The sequence below is a fragment of the Caretta caretta genome, chromosome 10 (assembly GCF_965140235.1).
Source record: "Caretta caretta isolate rCarCar2 chromosome 10, rCarCar1.hap1, whole genome shotgun sequence".
NCBI lineage: Eukaryota > Metazoa > Chordata > Testudines > Cheloniidae > Caretta > Caretta caretta.
In genome coordinates this window covers 43,665,918-43,681,410 of record NC_134215.1, presented here as the reverse complement: position 1 = coordinate 43,681,410, position 15,493 = coordinate 43,665,918, and the positions used below count along the sequence as shown (strand labels likewise).

General features: G+C 55.9%; 1 protein-coding gene across 16 annotated transcripts in view; it reads left to right on the top strand.

Moving 5' to 3' along the window:
• Window positions 1-728: 728 nt before the first annotated feature.
• PARP6 (poly(ADP-ribose) polymerase family member 6) overlaps window positions 729-15,493 on the top strand; it is a 53,105-nt gene continuing 38,340 nt past the window's right edge. For 8 of the 16 annotated variants that reach the window (XR_007358665.2, XR_007358664.2, XM_048865623.2 and 5 more), the window contains exons 1-2: window positions 731-1,010; window positions 11,747-12,001. Coding sequence is in view for 13 of the 16 variants with exons in the window: in XM_048865623.2 (XP_048721580.2) it covers window positions 11,999-12,001 (3 nt within the window). In the remaining 3 variants the exon portion in view is untranslated. Of the gene's footprint in view, window positions 1,011-11,746; window positions 12,002-15,493 lie in introns of all 16 variants that reach the window. The other 8 variants (XM_048865629.2, XM_048865628.2, XM_048865626.2 and 5 more) reach the window with 4 other exon arrangements.

The window sequence follows — 15,493 nt, the reverse complement described above, 5'->3', positions numbered from 1 at the left end:
TGCAGACCTCCAATTACCTCCTGGATCTGCCCCAATAAAACTGGCCCAGGGTGGGGGAAATAGCATTTGCTTTCTGCTAGAAATTGGACAATCTGGTCTGAACCTGAGCAACCTTCTCGACAAAGCAATCGGGAAATTCCTCCAAGCGAGGACATGCTGCCTTGGTTCCCAAGGGGAGGCAGGCTGGGCTGGGTCACCTCACCCCCTGGAACAAGCCTTCTGACTGGGAACCTTGTGGTCAGTTGGGTGGAAGAAACAAAGACTTTCTTTGCCTTCTTCATCATCATCACCACAGCACAGGGCCTTCAAAAGTCTCCAGGCCACAGCTGGGCAGGCGGGTGAACTGTGAGGGTGGCAGAGAGGGAAAGGACATTTAGGAATCCTCCTCAAGGGTGAGAAACGGGTATAATTGCCGCCAGCAGTGCAGTGCTCTCCCCTCAAGAGATCTGACACCCAGCCCCAGCCCCAGGGCAAGGCAGCACAGTGGGTCTGCAGGACAGACCTCGGGGTAGCGATCTGGGTCATCTCCTGTGTCTTACGCTGCACCAGGGTCAGAAAGCTTGTGGGCTTTCTGTGCTGCATCGAGATGGTATGTGGGGGGCTCGGCCTACGGATGCATGGATGGCTGGTGCACTAGACGCGCGTGTGTGTACGTGTGTGAGCTTTGTGCTTCCCTGCCTCCAGCCCAGCAGCACTCTCCTGCTCACTGAGCCGAGAGCATCACATGACTCCAGCCTGGAGTGGCACTGAGCATGGGCGAAGCCATCTGGCTCACTGTGCTGTGCGCTAAATGAAACAACAAAGCCAGGAGGGGCAGCCAGCCGACAACCCTTTTGTTTTTTTCCACTGAGCATCCTTGGTCCCCCTTTTTGTCTGCTCCCCTGTGGAGAGAGGCCAGCCATCCCTAGCCCTGATCCCTGGCACCCAGCAGCACTTCCTCCCCAGCCTGGACCAGCCTGGCAGCCTCCCAGGGCCTTTGTGGTTGCGGGGACTTGGCCAAAGGAATCACCGTGAGTATCGAGGCCTGGCAGTGGCCGGAGCTGGGGCTGGGTAGGTGGGAGAGTGAGCCGCACTGCCTGTCACTGAGCGGGGCAGGGAGGAGAGGGAAGTAGCCACAGGTGTGGAAGGCCCTGCCCAGCCCTCCTGGCTCTGGCAGGTGCTGCTAAATGGACAAGCCCTTCCACTCAGGACACTGCCTGTTGTGCTGGGGCTGGGAGGGGGCAGGAGCCAGCTGGGAGGAAGGGGGGGGGGGTTTCCTGCTCATTCCCCCCCCACCTCAACGCCTTCTGCCCACATAGGCCTTTGTGAGGCACTTGAGTCCTAGTCACGCTGTGGGGGACCCTGGTGTATAGCCAAGGGCAGCAAAGGGGCAGGGCTGTGATCAGGGGAAGGGTCCTGCCAGCAGGGTGTCTCTTTGGGGCGGCAGGCCTGGGGTGGACCGGTGTTGTGCCATCTTCCCCTAGAGGCTGTTGCTGGTGGGCATGGGGGTTCAGCTCAGGTTCTTCTGCTCCCAGGGGCTGCAGCGGGGTGCGTCCAGGCGGGCCCAGCAGTCCTGTTCAGGCTCTGTTCCCCCCAGCTGCCTGCTCACAGGTCTGTTCCAGGTGGGCCCAGGGATCCTGGAAAGTTCAGTTCCACCCTAGGGCTGTTCCACCCAGGCACAGGAACCCCGTTCAGGGTCTTCTGTTCCTGTGGCCAGGATCTGCCCGAGGTGGGCGTTTCACAGCGGAGCAGGCCGTGCACAGGCAGAAGGATCCCGTGCGGGTATTCTGCCTATTCCCAGGAGCAAAGGGGACAGCCTGCAGCCCCTGGCATTGCTGGCAGTGGGGAGCAGGCCCAGGTCCCTCACTGAGCTCTGTCAGTGTCTGAGACAGAGTCGCTGTGGCACTGCCTGGGTGCTGTTTAAGGGATGCTGCCACACTTGGCGATATAATCCCAGGAGGGGATCTGTTCCCATGGAGTCCTATTGTACCAGTGAGGCAGGGTTTGGAGCAGGGCCAAAGCCTTCTGGGTTATGTCCCTAGGCAGGCCGGAGACACTGCTGAGGCCAGAGCGTGACTCCTGTCTGACGGAAGTGCAGAGACATCCTCTTTGGTTTTGTCTTGATCCCCACTGCCTGCCTCACCGCAGTGGGGTGATGCTGCGCTGCTCCGGGCTGGGGAAGGAGGGGGAGAGGGAGAGACCCTACAGAGCAAAGGAGAGCCAAAACTTCACTAAATCCATGATTCTGCTGGGCAAGCATCCCAGCTGCTGGAGGGAAGTTATCCAACCCTGCCTCTCCCAGCAGGAGGCGCTGCAGGGCACAGTGCAGGAGCACTGGCTGTGAAGGGTTGTGAGCAGAGTCCCCCTCGCCTACAGGTGGAGTTGCCCTGGCTGTGGCTTGCGTGACAGAGATTCAGCGAGGGGAGCCCTACTTTCTGTTATGTGCCAGCCCTGCCTGCCTCATGCCAGCAGGCAGCGGCTCAGGAGTGCCCACTGGGCAAGAGTTTGCCCCACTTTAGTGGTGAGCTGCCCCTACAGAGCCAACCTGTCCGGCACTAATCAGGGGTTAGTGATTGCGCTGGCTGCTGAGGGAAAATGAAGTGAACTTGCATTGGGCTGGGCCCCTCTGCCAGGGCCCCTCATACCACGCACTGTATTGTTCCATGCTGGGGGGATTAAAGCACTGGCAGAGCTGGGGCTTGGGCCCTTTCACCACCTTAGCAACTTCCTGCTCCTTCAACCCTTGTGTGTGGGAGAGTTTTATACTCCCTCCGCCCAGACCAGAGCCTGGAAGTGGCGGTTGGGTCGTTGCACTGGGCTGCCCTCACCTTTCTGGGATCCTGCCAGAGCAGTAGATCCAGCTCCTGCTTTTCCAGGTGTCCCTTTCTGCCGGAGCTTTTCATAATGGCTTCTTGGAAAAACACTCAGAGGCTGACAAAGGGGAGAGAGAGGCAGGAGAGGCCTGCTTTCCTACTGCAGAGATTCCTAGCCAGGGGCTGTGGGGTACAGGGCTCGGTACATCTCTGGGCAACATCTGTGTCTCTGGGCAGGAAGGGGTCATTCTAGGGAACTTCCCCCCACCCCCAGAAATAGAAGAAAAGCCTGGTAGCTGCAGCTTTAAACAACTTCCTGGGATGGTGGTAGACTTGGAGTGGTTCAGACAAGATTAGCTGTGTTTTCAAAAGACATGCTTTAATCCGTCTTCTTGGCAAAATTCTGCGGCTTGTATGTGTGAGCATGGGGCTGGAGGGTCTGGGGTCCCTTCTGGTTGGAATCTGTGATTTCCTGTTCATCCCCTTCCTTCATGGGCCATGGGGAGAATAGGATTGCCCATACTGGCCTTAACGTGCTCCCAACACTTGCTGCTGTGCATTAGGATGATGAGCATAACCAAATTTGGGAATTGGTCCTGCTTTGAGCAGGGGGTTGGACTAGATGATCTCCCGAGGTCCCTTCCAACCCTGATATTATGATTCTATGAAATCTCATGCTTCACGCCTGGCTGCCTGCAGAGGTCAGGAAGGATTCCTCCCCTCCCCCCGCCCTGATGCGCAATTTAACAATTGTGTTCTGTTTGGGTTCTTTTGCCTTCTGAAGCATCAGAGATTGGCCACATCTCGAGATGGGGTGCTGGTTGGGGTGGACCACTGCTGTGTGATGCCTCTGTCTTACATGCTGGGCTAGTACATCCTGCTGACATGCTCAGGGTCCAACTGATTGCCAGATTTGGGGTCAGAAAGGGTTTTTTCCCCAGGGCTGATTAGCAGGAACCTGGGGAGGGAGTCTTCTCTTCCTCTATAGCACGGGGTGCTGGTTGGCTGCTGCGATCAGCTGGGCATGTCTCACCTAATCAGTTCCCTGCCATTGCAGGGGCCTGGGGCAGAGGTGGCCCCTCCATTCCTCCTGTTCTCTGCCTGTGGCACAAAACAGGTCAGCTGGACTAAAGCATTTCAGCTCTCAGGAGACTAAAGTCTCTGGGCTTCATCTCGGGGTTTCCGGGGAAAATATAATGGCCGCATTTCCCTAGTTTGCTTATGAGAATGTGATGTGGGACTGAGTCAAAGCCTTGCTAAAATCCCAAGATGTCAAGAAGTCTCAGTATAATTATCTGCCCACTGGTGGGCCATCAAAGGCCAGTTATCTCACTCTTCCAGCCTCTCCCTTCTCCCAGACAGGGCAGAGGGGGAGAGCCCCAGGGAGACACCAGCCTTCTGGAGAACAAAAGCGGGTGCTTCCCTCCGGCTGGCCCTGCTGTACCATCCTGCATGGTGTTTGGGGTTGGCGAAGGCTGGGCCAGGTAACTGTCATCCTGGCCACCCTGCCACACAGGAGCTCAGAGGGCAGTTCTCTCAGCTAGGAAAAGCCTGGGCCTCACACAGAAATAGCTGCTAAAATCTGGCAGCTTATTCTAATGTCCCTTGGATTCACTCCAGGCCTTAACTGATAGCTTGGTGAGGGCAGGATGTCCTGGGGTTACACCTGGGTGTCAGACAGGAAGGGGTTTCCCTTAGGATTCAGATATGTCTGTGAGACTTGTATGCAGCTTGACATACATATATGTTTTCTCTGCTGTACCCCACATTGGTGCTGGAGTTAAAGCCCTGGGCCTAGATCCGTAAAGGTATTTTGGCACCAAACTCGCATTGACTTTATGGGGAATTAAGTGGCAAAAGACCTTTGAGGATCTAACCTTTGCTTGTCCAAGGGCAGCGCTGCAGTCTGGCGAGCTCTAAGCATTCAAAAATCATAAGTCAGACCTCCAAAAATCATGAGATGAGCTTAAAAATCACGAGTCCTTTAAAACAATACAGCAGGGGTTCTTTTTAGTTTGCCTTCTCCATTCTGAGCCTTTAGGCTGCACTTGCTTCATGTTTTCAAGCTTTTCTCTGCAACCATAAGGGCTAGAAACTTCCTGTATTTGAACAGAAAGTTGGGATTCTCCTGGATCTGTGCTACGAGGTGCACAGACACAGAGCAACAGACAGTCTCTGCCCAATCGGAATAGGCAAGACAAAGGGTGGGACGGGAAACAGAGAGGAAGTGGGTTTCCTACGGTGCCACAGCATTGCATGCTGGGTCATGAAGTCTCTGCAGGTTGTGCTTCTCTATTAACTATGAGGGCACCTGCAATCAGAGATGTTGTGGTCTGGTGGTTAGAGCACTGCACTGGGAGATGGGAGTCACTTGTCTCCTAGCCCAGGTCCTTGACCACCAGCCCACACTGCCTTCTGGATGGCAGGGGCCCTCATGTTTACACCAGAGGGGCACCCTGCAGAGATTCCAGGTCCCAACACGCTCTGAGCAAAACAAGTTGGAGCATTGCCCCGGGACTTGTTGTTTCCACACACCCTGGTCTGTTAAGAGGAGGGTGCTCCATAGGCCAGGCCCCACTTTGCCCACCCTGGTTGAAAGACAGCCTTATGGGGGTGGGACAGGGAGCGGAAGGAACCAGCCCACCTGCATCAGGGTAGCCAGGGTGGCGCTAGCCCCCAGCCACAGGCAGAGGGTCTGGAGCCCAGTTCTGAGAGCAGCTGGAATCCCTGTGCAATCTCTTGTCTTCCCACCTGCACAGCGAAGTAAGGACTCAGCTGAGACAGGGACTAAATGAGGTCACCAGGGTTTGTCTATTGCTGCTCAGCGGTGCCGGACCATTGTGCCCATCAGATGGTGGTTGGGTTCCTGGGAAATGACTGGTGGGGCCAGTTAAGTTCCTGGTGGCTGGGTGCCCACTCTGTCTGCTTCTGCCCTGCCTGGTGGGGATCCTCTGCCCGGGGCTCTCCCCTGTCACAGGGAAACTGCTCCTGGCCCAGGTTGTTAGGAAACACTTAAATGAAGATGAAGTGATATGCCTGGGGGCTCACAGGGAATCTGTGGCAGAGCTGGGAGTTGTGCCCAGGTCTCTTGGAGCATCACCAAGACAGGAGATTGTCTTAGAATAATCCATGCTGGGGTCTCTCTTTGCCTCCTGGTTCCTGCACTCGGGACACGTTTTCCAGCTTCTCTCAGCAACCCCCAGGGCTAGAAACTCTTGGATGTACCTGAAAGCCCAGATTCTCAAACTGTGAGGCCAGGAGTTGGGGCTCTATGAAAACCACCAAAGATCCCGAGCCTCACCCTAAAATCATGGGGGTTGGCAGCACTGCTCTGGAGGCCCTGGTCAACGCCCTTCCCAATAAGGCCTCTTCTTCTGTCCAGCCACAGCGGGGAGAAATGGGTTTTGAGAAGGGCTGGACAGCAGCAGCAGGCTCCCCTCCCTAGGGCTGGGCTGAAAGGAGCCCCAATGCTGGGGTGGGTGGGGAAGTATCTAGTCAGCGAGCCCTTCTTCATGACATGCTCCCAGCCAGCACTTAGACACCAGGCCCTGTGCAGTACCATGGCAGCATGCTGGCTAGGAGCTGCAGTGGTCTGTGCCGAGCAGCCCCAGTAAAGAACCCCTTTAATACACTCACCATCTTTCCTCTGTTGAGAGGGACAATATAGCACCATCCTGCTGCAGCTCTGGGCGGGCCAGTCCCTGGCCAGCCACTGGAGAGCTGTCATACCCACAAGGGGCTGCATGCGAAGCCTTGCCCTCTCCCCCTCGGCCATGCCCCTGTTCGCATGTCGTGTGGTGTGTGGCATGAAGGCTCCATGCCCCTGGAGGATCCCTCTCATGCTGGTGTGCTCCTCCCAGGGCGGGCCAAGCTGGCTTTACCCAGTGACACTGTGTCCTTATGGGACTTGGGTGGTATCCCTTTAAATAGCCTGTGAACCCTCTAGTGGTGCTCACTGTGGTTTCTGCTTTCAGCCATGTGTACGTGGAGCTGGGCTCTCAGGGTGGTGTTAGCGCTCATGAGCTTTCTGCATCATCACTACCCCAAAGCTGTGTTGGTGCAGAGCTGAGGCTGACGGACAGTGGCTCCTGCCTTGCCAGGACACCGAGTGCCCATGAACCTAACCCTCTGCAAAGTGGAGACACAGAGTTCGGGGGCACACCAGCCCCCGCCCATCACCTTAACTCTCCCCCGTGGAGGTGGCAAGAGCCCCTGGGGATATGCTGCTACCTGCTGGCTGCGTGAGTTCTGAAAGGGTGAAAGGCCCCGCCTGCTGGCAGGGGGGTGTCCCCATGGGCTTGGCCCAGCCTTGCCAAGGATTTAGAAGAAATCCTGGTTGGTCCCTTGCTCTCACCCCCCGGCCCAGCCCCACTGCTCTCGTAGGACCCTGCAGATTCCCCCAGCCATACTGTTCCATTGAGGGGCCATGCCTCTCCAGCTGTGTGCAGTGCGACAGCTCCTGCCACGAGCCATCAGAGCTGCTCCTGCCCTCGCTGGCCAGGGGTCTCCCACCCCGGCCTTCGCAGCCTCTGTTGGGCCTAGCAGGAAGGTCAGAGACCTCTCTGCCCCGCGGCCTGAGTCTCAGTGTTGTCAGAACTTGCCCTCCTGTAGGCTGGCGCCCAGAGAGAGCAGCCGGCAACATTCCCAGCACGCAAAGAGCCACAAGCAGAACCCACAGCAGATTGCAGGCTGCCAGCCCAGCTCTGATTGTGGCTGTAAACCTGGCTTCACGGCGCAGGGCTGCTGCGGGGAGGCAGGAGGGCCCCCAGGAAACCGAGGGGCTGGTAGCTCAGCCTGGGAGAAAGAGGAGGAGCCCAGTAATGCCACCAGTGCCTGGGTGTGTACCAGCTCTGGAGCTATCACTGTTCTACCCACAGGCCTCGGCGTCTCACAGCTCATGGCTGGTGTTTGCTCCACCGCAGGTGGTCAGTGGTGTTCCCCTGCCCTAGCCAAGCGTTGTGTTCTCGTCCCAGAGGAGAAATTACTTAGGGAAACCGAGTAGCGGCCCTGGGCCACCGTTAGTGCTGGTGGAGGGAGGTCAGGTGCCATTCATAAAGCTCAGCTCCCCGCGTGGCAGAGAGGGCACATAGGCAGGGGCTTTATTGGCTGCTGTCATCTTGGGGGCGTTGATGCCCAGATCCTCCCAGGTGGGGAGCCGCGGGGAGTGAGCGCAACCCCCAAGTCAAAGCTGTAATTGCTTGGGTCTTTTTAGCTGGAAAACTGACATTTTGGCAACTTTGGAAGCTACTAATTGGCTGTGTGAAGTTAACACTGCTCCAGGCTCGCTAGCTCAGGGGCGTTGTGGGTGGGGAGTGGAAAGAGCTACTCCAGTCCCAGCCTTGTCCAGGAAGGAGGGCTGGAGGGAATGGCACCGTCTATGCCAATCTGAGCTTCTGCCAGTAGGAGGTGCTGTGGGAAAGCCAGCTGATGGGAAAGCCAGCAGCTGCTCCAGCCTCTGTCTATAGGGAACGGCCAAGCAATTGTTGCCGGCACCCAGTGTCGAGAGGCTGAACAACAGCTTGAGTTGGTTCGTTACCCGGTGTGCTACACCCAATAATCACAACAGGGTGGAGAAGCAGAAAAGTTTATTTGCAGCTGCAAAAAGGTACAGGGAGAATAAAATCTCAAATCCTGCATCCAGAGCAGGAAGTTACACAGGCTTTTATACATCCTTTTTCCCAGCATACTTATCCAATAGCAAGCTGCCCCAAGTATCCATATAGCCAGCCAATCCAGTTCCCAGCTAGTTCTCTGATTCTCTGTATCATTTGTTAAACTATACATAAAGCTGCTTTATTCAGCATTGTTCTTCCATATCTGCCCTGTTTGGCCTTGCTTAGTTTCAGGCAGTCTGACTCCGCAGCATATTGTTGCAGATCCTCAGCATAACTGCTGTGTGTGCCTCCAGGCGGGGGGGCCAAGGACACTTGGGCCTAGTACGCAGAGCTGCTGCGAGTGCCTCCAGGCGGGAGGGGGGGGGCCAAGGACACCTGGGCCTAGTGCGAGGGGGCTTCATCGACACTTGTGGTCTTCCATCCCCTCGAGTTACCTAGTGGCCATGCCCCAGTGTCCCCAACACAATGCTGGACTTAAGTCCCAGGCTCCCCCCCGCAGAGGTTGATCTATGGCCCAGCTCTGTGGTATTCACAGCTGTCACTTCCAATAGCAGGAGCATGGGTTGTGGGCAGCACCCACAGCTACCCTGCTGCCAGCCTCTCCCAGAAGCTCACGGCGTAGCAACACAGCCCTGGCTTTGCTCTTGGGCCAATATGATCAGGTGACAGTCTCACCTGGGGCATGAGCCAGAGATGAGACAACACTTTCAGTCCAGCTCCACGGGCCTTGCCGGGACCACATTCTGGTCACCTGTTGGCATGCTATAACACAGGGTGCCAGGCGCGCGAAGAGAAAAGGTACCTGACGCTGTAAGGCCACGGATTTCTCCCCTACCCATCTGGCCTGGAGGCTGCTGACGGGGTTCTGAGAGCCAACGAGGCAGGTTAGGGGCAGGGGCCAGAGGAGTGAAGTGGCAGCAGTCTTGGACCGGTGTGGAACCCAGTGTTTGGGTCTGGGTGAGCTGCAGGGGTCTGGCCACTAGGGGGGGACATGGAGCTGCACGCCACTAGTGCAGGATGTGCCATGGGAGCTGTCCCCAGGGGTGATGCCGTGGGCCTTCGGGGTGCAGTGGCTATGAAGGGAGCCCTTTGGTAGGTGCAGTTATGTTGGGTGTTTGGGTGACTGGCGGTTGCGGGTGAGTTGGGTGGTTGGGTGACTGGCAGGTGTGGGTGTGTCAGGTGGACGGGTGACAGGTGGGTTTGGGCAAGTCAGGTGATTGGGTAACTGGCAGGTGTGGGCGAGTCGGGTGGTTGGGTGACTGGGCATGTTGGGTAGTAGGGTGATAGGTGGGTGTGGGCCTGTTGGGGTAGGTGGCTTGTGGGCCTGTTGTTTGGGCATTCTTTGCCATGGAAGGAATATTGGTCCTTGTCTAGATTCCCGGTTGGGCCTGTAGTTTCAGCTGGCTGCGGGATTTCAAACTGCTGTGTGCTGTTACTGTGTGCCATTAAACAGCTGGCATGCTCTGCCCCAGAGGTGGCTGCATTTCAGCAGAGGGGACTGGGATTGTTTACCAATATTACCATATTGTCAGGACTCTTACTGCAGCACTGGGGCTGGAATACCCCAGCCCTGTAGCATTGCTGCGGCTGGGTGCTCCTGCACTCTGCTAAACTGGGCAATCTCCATAGTCCAGGTGCAGTGGCCACTGTCCCTGGGGAGGAGTGGCTGCGTGTGCCCCCTGCTGGTTGGGCTGGGTGTTACAGGGGAAAGCAGGAGGAGGCTATTGCGGCCTGCTCAGTCGCGGTCTAACGAATGGTGGGTTCCAACACCCTTTTCCAGCCTCTCACTCAATAGGCTGGCCAACCCTTCCCTCCAGGTCTGTGGAACCAGCCTGGCCCGTCTACATACAGCCAGCCTCTCGCCCAGGTGTTCTTACCCTGGCCTCACCACTCAACATCGGCTCTCCAGAGAGCGTCCCAGGGCTGTGGGGCTGGCTGGGTTCGGCTCCCCACTCTGGGCCTTGCAGCCTGGTGCGCGGGGTCACAAGGCTGCTCAGGTTTGGCCTGGCCACCACTCCGTCCTGGTGGTGGGGAGGGCCATCTGGGCCAAGTGTGAGGGAGTGCCACTGCCACCCCTTCGCCAGGTTGCCACGCCGCCCACGGCTGAGCCAAAATTTAGCAGTGCTGCGGCCTTGGAGCTCGCACGCCCAGAGCGGGGAGCCGAGCTATGCCAGCTCCATGGGCTGGGCCAGGAGGGAGCGGTTGGTGTCATGTTCCCCAGTATGTATCGGCCCTTTGGTGTTCCCCCTGCCCTGCAGCTTGGTGACACCCCATCTTCCATATGCGCTGTCCTGTCCCCCCAGCCTGGGCACCCCGATGTTCCCCCCGTTGCACAGCCAGGCTCCTCCCCCACTGCACCCCAGCCTCTTCAGCCCCCCAACTCCTCCCAGCCCCTCACTTTTCCCCCAGGACTTAAACTGCCCCCAACCCAGGAGCCATGTGTGGGAGGTTCTGCTTTTTGGGGAACAATCAGCTTGCCACCCCTCTGCCCCCAGATCCTTCCCCCAGTCCCTCACCGTACCCCTATATCCCTCCGTCCCCCCAGTTCCTTCCCCAGCCTTCCCAGAACCCTTAATTCCTTCCTCACTGCACCCCTCAATCTCTCCACTCCACTTCCAGGCCCTCAAATCCCCCCTAGCCCTTATCCTCTGCCCTCCATGAGCTGGGGGGCTGTTTGTTTTGGGGTGTCTTGACTTGCCTCTCTCTCCAGTTGCAGATGTGTGGGGTGGTCCCCCTGTTCATATCTGGCCAGAGCATCTAGAATCTTTCCTCCAAGCCCCCTTGGATGGACCTCTGGTGTGCATTGGGTCTGGGGGCATCTCGGGGGGGGGGGTGTCTCTGGGGCATGACAAGCCATCCAGGTTTGCAGATAGGCTGAGAACCGCTGCCCTAGCTGCTGTCACACCCTCGTGTGGACTGGCCAGTGCAGGGCCCCTGACCCCTGCCGCCTGGGCCATGCCATGTGTCACACTCACTCCGTGGGGACGAGGAAGGTTAAATACTCCAGAGGAAAGGTTCCCCTGCCTCCCAGTTGCCCAAGGTACCAGCCCAGCGCCCTGCAAGGGGCTGGGCGCTTGTCCTGCTGCACCCGCTTTGCCCTGTGTGTGTTCCCCGGGCACAGTGGGGCGGCATGGGCCTATGTTCCTGCCATGTGAAAGCGAGCCCTCTCTCCCCCGGGCATGGGAGTGAAGCAGGATTCGTTCCTGGCTTGTGACGCAGGAGGGTGAAGGCAGGATCCCAGGTGCGAGGGGTGCCAGTGGTTCTGCCTGGGGGCCGAGGCACCTGTGCCATGTCCCCGGTCTCTCCTCTCTGTCTGCAATACCTGCGTTTGCCGTGCAGGGCCGGCAGCGTTTGGAGCAGCACCCGAGCCCCTGCTGCACAGCGCTGACGTAACCACGGTGCTGGCTGCCTTTTAGAGGCCAGGGACTCGGTTGCCTGGAAACAGCAGAAGATACTCTCCAGCCCGGATCTCAGCCCTGACGTCAAGGCCTGACGCTGCCTGGATGCCTGGCTCGCTCTTTCCAGGCCGCCTGGTGTCATGGAGGGGAGAGGCCTAGCCTGACAGAGGAGTGCCCGGGAACCACAAAGCAAATGGTGAGCGGGGTGTGGCAGAGGGACGGGCAGGCAAGCAGGAGCCCCAGCCCAGCGTAGCCACGGCCACCGGGCTGCTGCTACGGGGGAAAGCCCAGGGGTGCGGGCGTGGGGTGTGGGAAAGCAGCATGGAGGGAAACAAGGGGCGAATGTGGGGAGGGGGTCAACCCAAGGCTCATGATGCTCTGGCTCCCCCAGCCTCCCAGCGCGGAGAGATGGCGCTGAGGTGGGGGAGTGGGGGGGGCACAGTCAGGGGTGGTGTGGACAAGTGAGGCTGTCGGGGTCCAGAGCACGAGATCAGGGGTTCCCAGAGAGTGGCTAGCTTGGCAAAGGATAGCAGGCCGGCTGCACACCAGTCACACAGATGGGCATGGCTTGCCATTTGGGGTGTGGCTTCTTTGTACTTGCTCCCTCTCGTTCCTCCCTCCCTCCTCCCTCATGGCCTCTTCCATCCTGTCTTTTCTTGCCTATCTCTTTATCTTTCTGACTGTTTTCCATCTTTCTTGTTTTCGTTGCTCAGTGGCCAAAGCAGGTCCATCTCACTCCTCCCTTGCCACCTGTTCTCTGTCCCCCACTCTGTTTTCCTTTCCCCTTTTTATCCTTCCTTCTTTTCTCCTAAACTGACTGTTATCTCTGTGGCTTTGGGAATCTGGCTCTTGGAATTTCTCCCTAGAGAAACTGGGCTTAGACCTGGCTCCTAACCACAGGGCCTCTAGCAGTCGCCATGGGAAGAAGAGTACCCCAATGTAGGGAGGGACTGGTGGGTTTGCAAATGTCCCAGAGCACTTGGACGGGGGCTCCTAGCTCTGAAGATATGAAGGGCCCGATTCTGCTCTGCACTACTCCCAAGCCTGTTTTCCCCCCCTCTAAATACAATTGGTCTGTTCTGTGTTTGTACGGGACCTAGCATGATGCTTCATGCCTAGAGCTCTAGGGGCTTCGGGAAATAATAATAAAATAATTGGCATGGCTTTTTTCTGCTTCCCTGGTCCATCACTGTATTGTTAATTAATAACACATTTCTAATAAGTAGCATCTAAAGATGGCAGCTGAGAGCAGGGCCCCATTGTGCTTGGCACTGAAGTACAGAGAGTAAGAGGTGGTCCCAGCCATGGAGAGTGTACAATCTTTGTCAACAGGGTAGACACAAGGTGGGGGAGGGTGTCATTGTTGTATGTACTTGAGAGGGAAAACAAAGCAGCCATTTTTTTAAAGGAGACTCGCACAAGCAGTGTGGCTTGTGTCATTTTTGGCTCCTATGTGGTGCATCCACATGGCCCCAAAATTCATTTTATTCTTTTACACTTTTTCGCTGCTTGGTTTTGCTATTTTCAAAGCTTTGTCTATGGATAACAAAGAATAAGTGGGTACAGTGAAAGATATTACCTCACCCATCTTGTCTCTCATATAGCTTAACAAAGAGAAAGTTAAAAGGTGGCTTGATTACAGCCTATATGGGGAACAAATATTTAATAATGGGCTCTTTGGTCTAGCAGAGGAAGGTCTAACATGATCCAATGGCTGGAAGTTGAGGCGAGACAAATTCAGACTGGCAATAAAGGGTAAATTTGTAACAGTGAGGGGAATTAACCACTGGGGGTCGTGGTGGATTCTAGGAATAAGGGTCGTAGTGGATTCTAGGCATTATTTTGGGGGCAGTTCTCTGGCCTGTGCTATACGGGAGGTCAGACTGGCTGATCACAGTGGTCCGTTCTGGGCTTGGAATCTTTGACTGGCAGGTGACATTACAGACACCTGGCAACATTTTCAAATGCACCTAGGTGACTTAGGAGCCTCAGTTCCATTGATTTGAATGGGGTGTAGGTTCTCAGGTGACACAGATGCTTTAAAAATGTTGCTCCTGCCCCCAATTAATGGAGAGGGGAAGTTAATTTAATGCCAATAGTTTGCTGAGCACTCGCTGGTGGTGTGTGGAGAGCTGGCTGGTCCCACGATGCTGGTTCCTCCTTGCTACTTCCAGCAGATAAATTGCATCAAAAGAAGCTAAAAATATATTGAATGCTTCCCTAATGTCATTCTTCCATGTTAGTGAATGTTGTAGCTGCCAGGGGCCTGGGAGCTGGGCTGGGCTGTGGGGAGTGTCTGTGTGATAGTCTCATGGGGGATAATGAGGGATGAGCACAGTGGAAGAACTAGAATGGAACAGTATTAGCATTTGGCCCACAGTGGGAAAACTGGAGAGAACCTCTGGTTTCAAATGCTGGGTCTTTTGTTAACTCTCAATTCACTCAAACACCTGACAAACTGGTGGGAGAAAAGCTCTTTTGTTAAAGGTCCAGCAGCCCCATCTAGCTAAGGGCTGAGTGAGTTCCCAGTCCCCATCTCTGGCTCCACACAGAGGGACCTCCTGCCCTATAGGGAAAATACGGCAGGCCATTCCTGAGACCCTCTCTCTCTCCTTATGGAAAACAAGCCACAATTCCGGCCACCTGTATCCACTGAGAAGGGTCAGGAAAGGGCACAGGCCCCTTGGTAACTGATCTGGTCTGGACAAGTGTGTGGAGGGGAAGTGCTATCACCGGTTGGCCAGTGGGACCAGGTCAGAGCTGTGCCCAGTGGGCAGGGCACCGGAGGGGAACTCAGCAGACCTGCATTCAGTTTCCTGTTCAGCCACAAGTGACACTGGGCAAGCCTCTTCCTCTCCCCAATCCTGGGGTTTGCTAGAAGCTGGGGATATATCAGTTGGAAGTGATAGAGGAGGAAAAATACTTGGGTGTATTGTTTCAGAGTAGCAGCCATGTTAGTCTGTATCTGCAAAAAGAACAGGAGTACTTGTGGCACCTTAGGGACTAACAAATTTATTTGAGCATAAGCTTTCGTGGGCTAAAACCCACTTCATCGGATGCACTGGTTGATCACAGGATGACTGTGAGCTGTCAATGTGATGCAGCCGTGAAAAAGGCTAATGCAGTCCTAGGACGCATCAGGCGAGGTATTTCCAGTAGAGACAGGGAAGTGTTAGTACTGTATTGTTATACAAGGCACTGGTGAGACCTCATCTGGAATACTGTGTGCAATTCTGGTCTCTCAGGCTTAGGGAAGATGAATTCAAACTGGAACAGGTGCAGAGAAGGGCTACTAGGATGTTGTGAGGAATGGAAAACTTACCTTAGGAGAGGAGACTCAAAGAGCTTGGCTTGTTTAGCCTGACCAAATGAAGGCTGAGGGGAGATAGGATTGCTCCCTATAAATACATCAGAGGATAAATACCAGGGAGGGAGGAGTTATTTAAGTTAAATGCCAGTGCTGACACAAGAACAAATGGCTATAAACTGGCCAGCAACAAGTTTAGGCTTGAAATTAGATGAAGGTTTCTAACTCTCAGAGGAGTGAAGTTCTGGAACAGCCTGCCAAGGGGAGCAATGGGGGCAAAAAACCTAACTGGCTTCAAGACTGAGCTTGATAAGTTTATGGAGGGGCTGGTATGATGGGACTGCCTACAATGGCATGTGGCCCATTGGTGGCTGCTAGCAG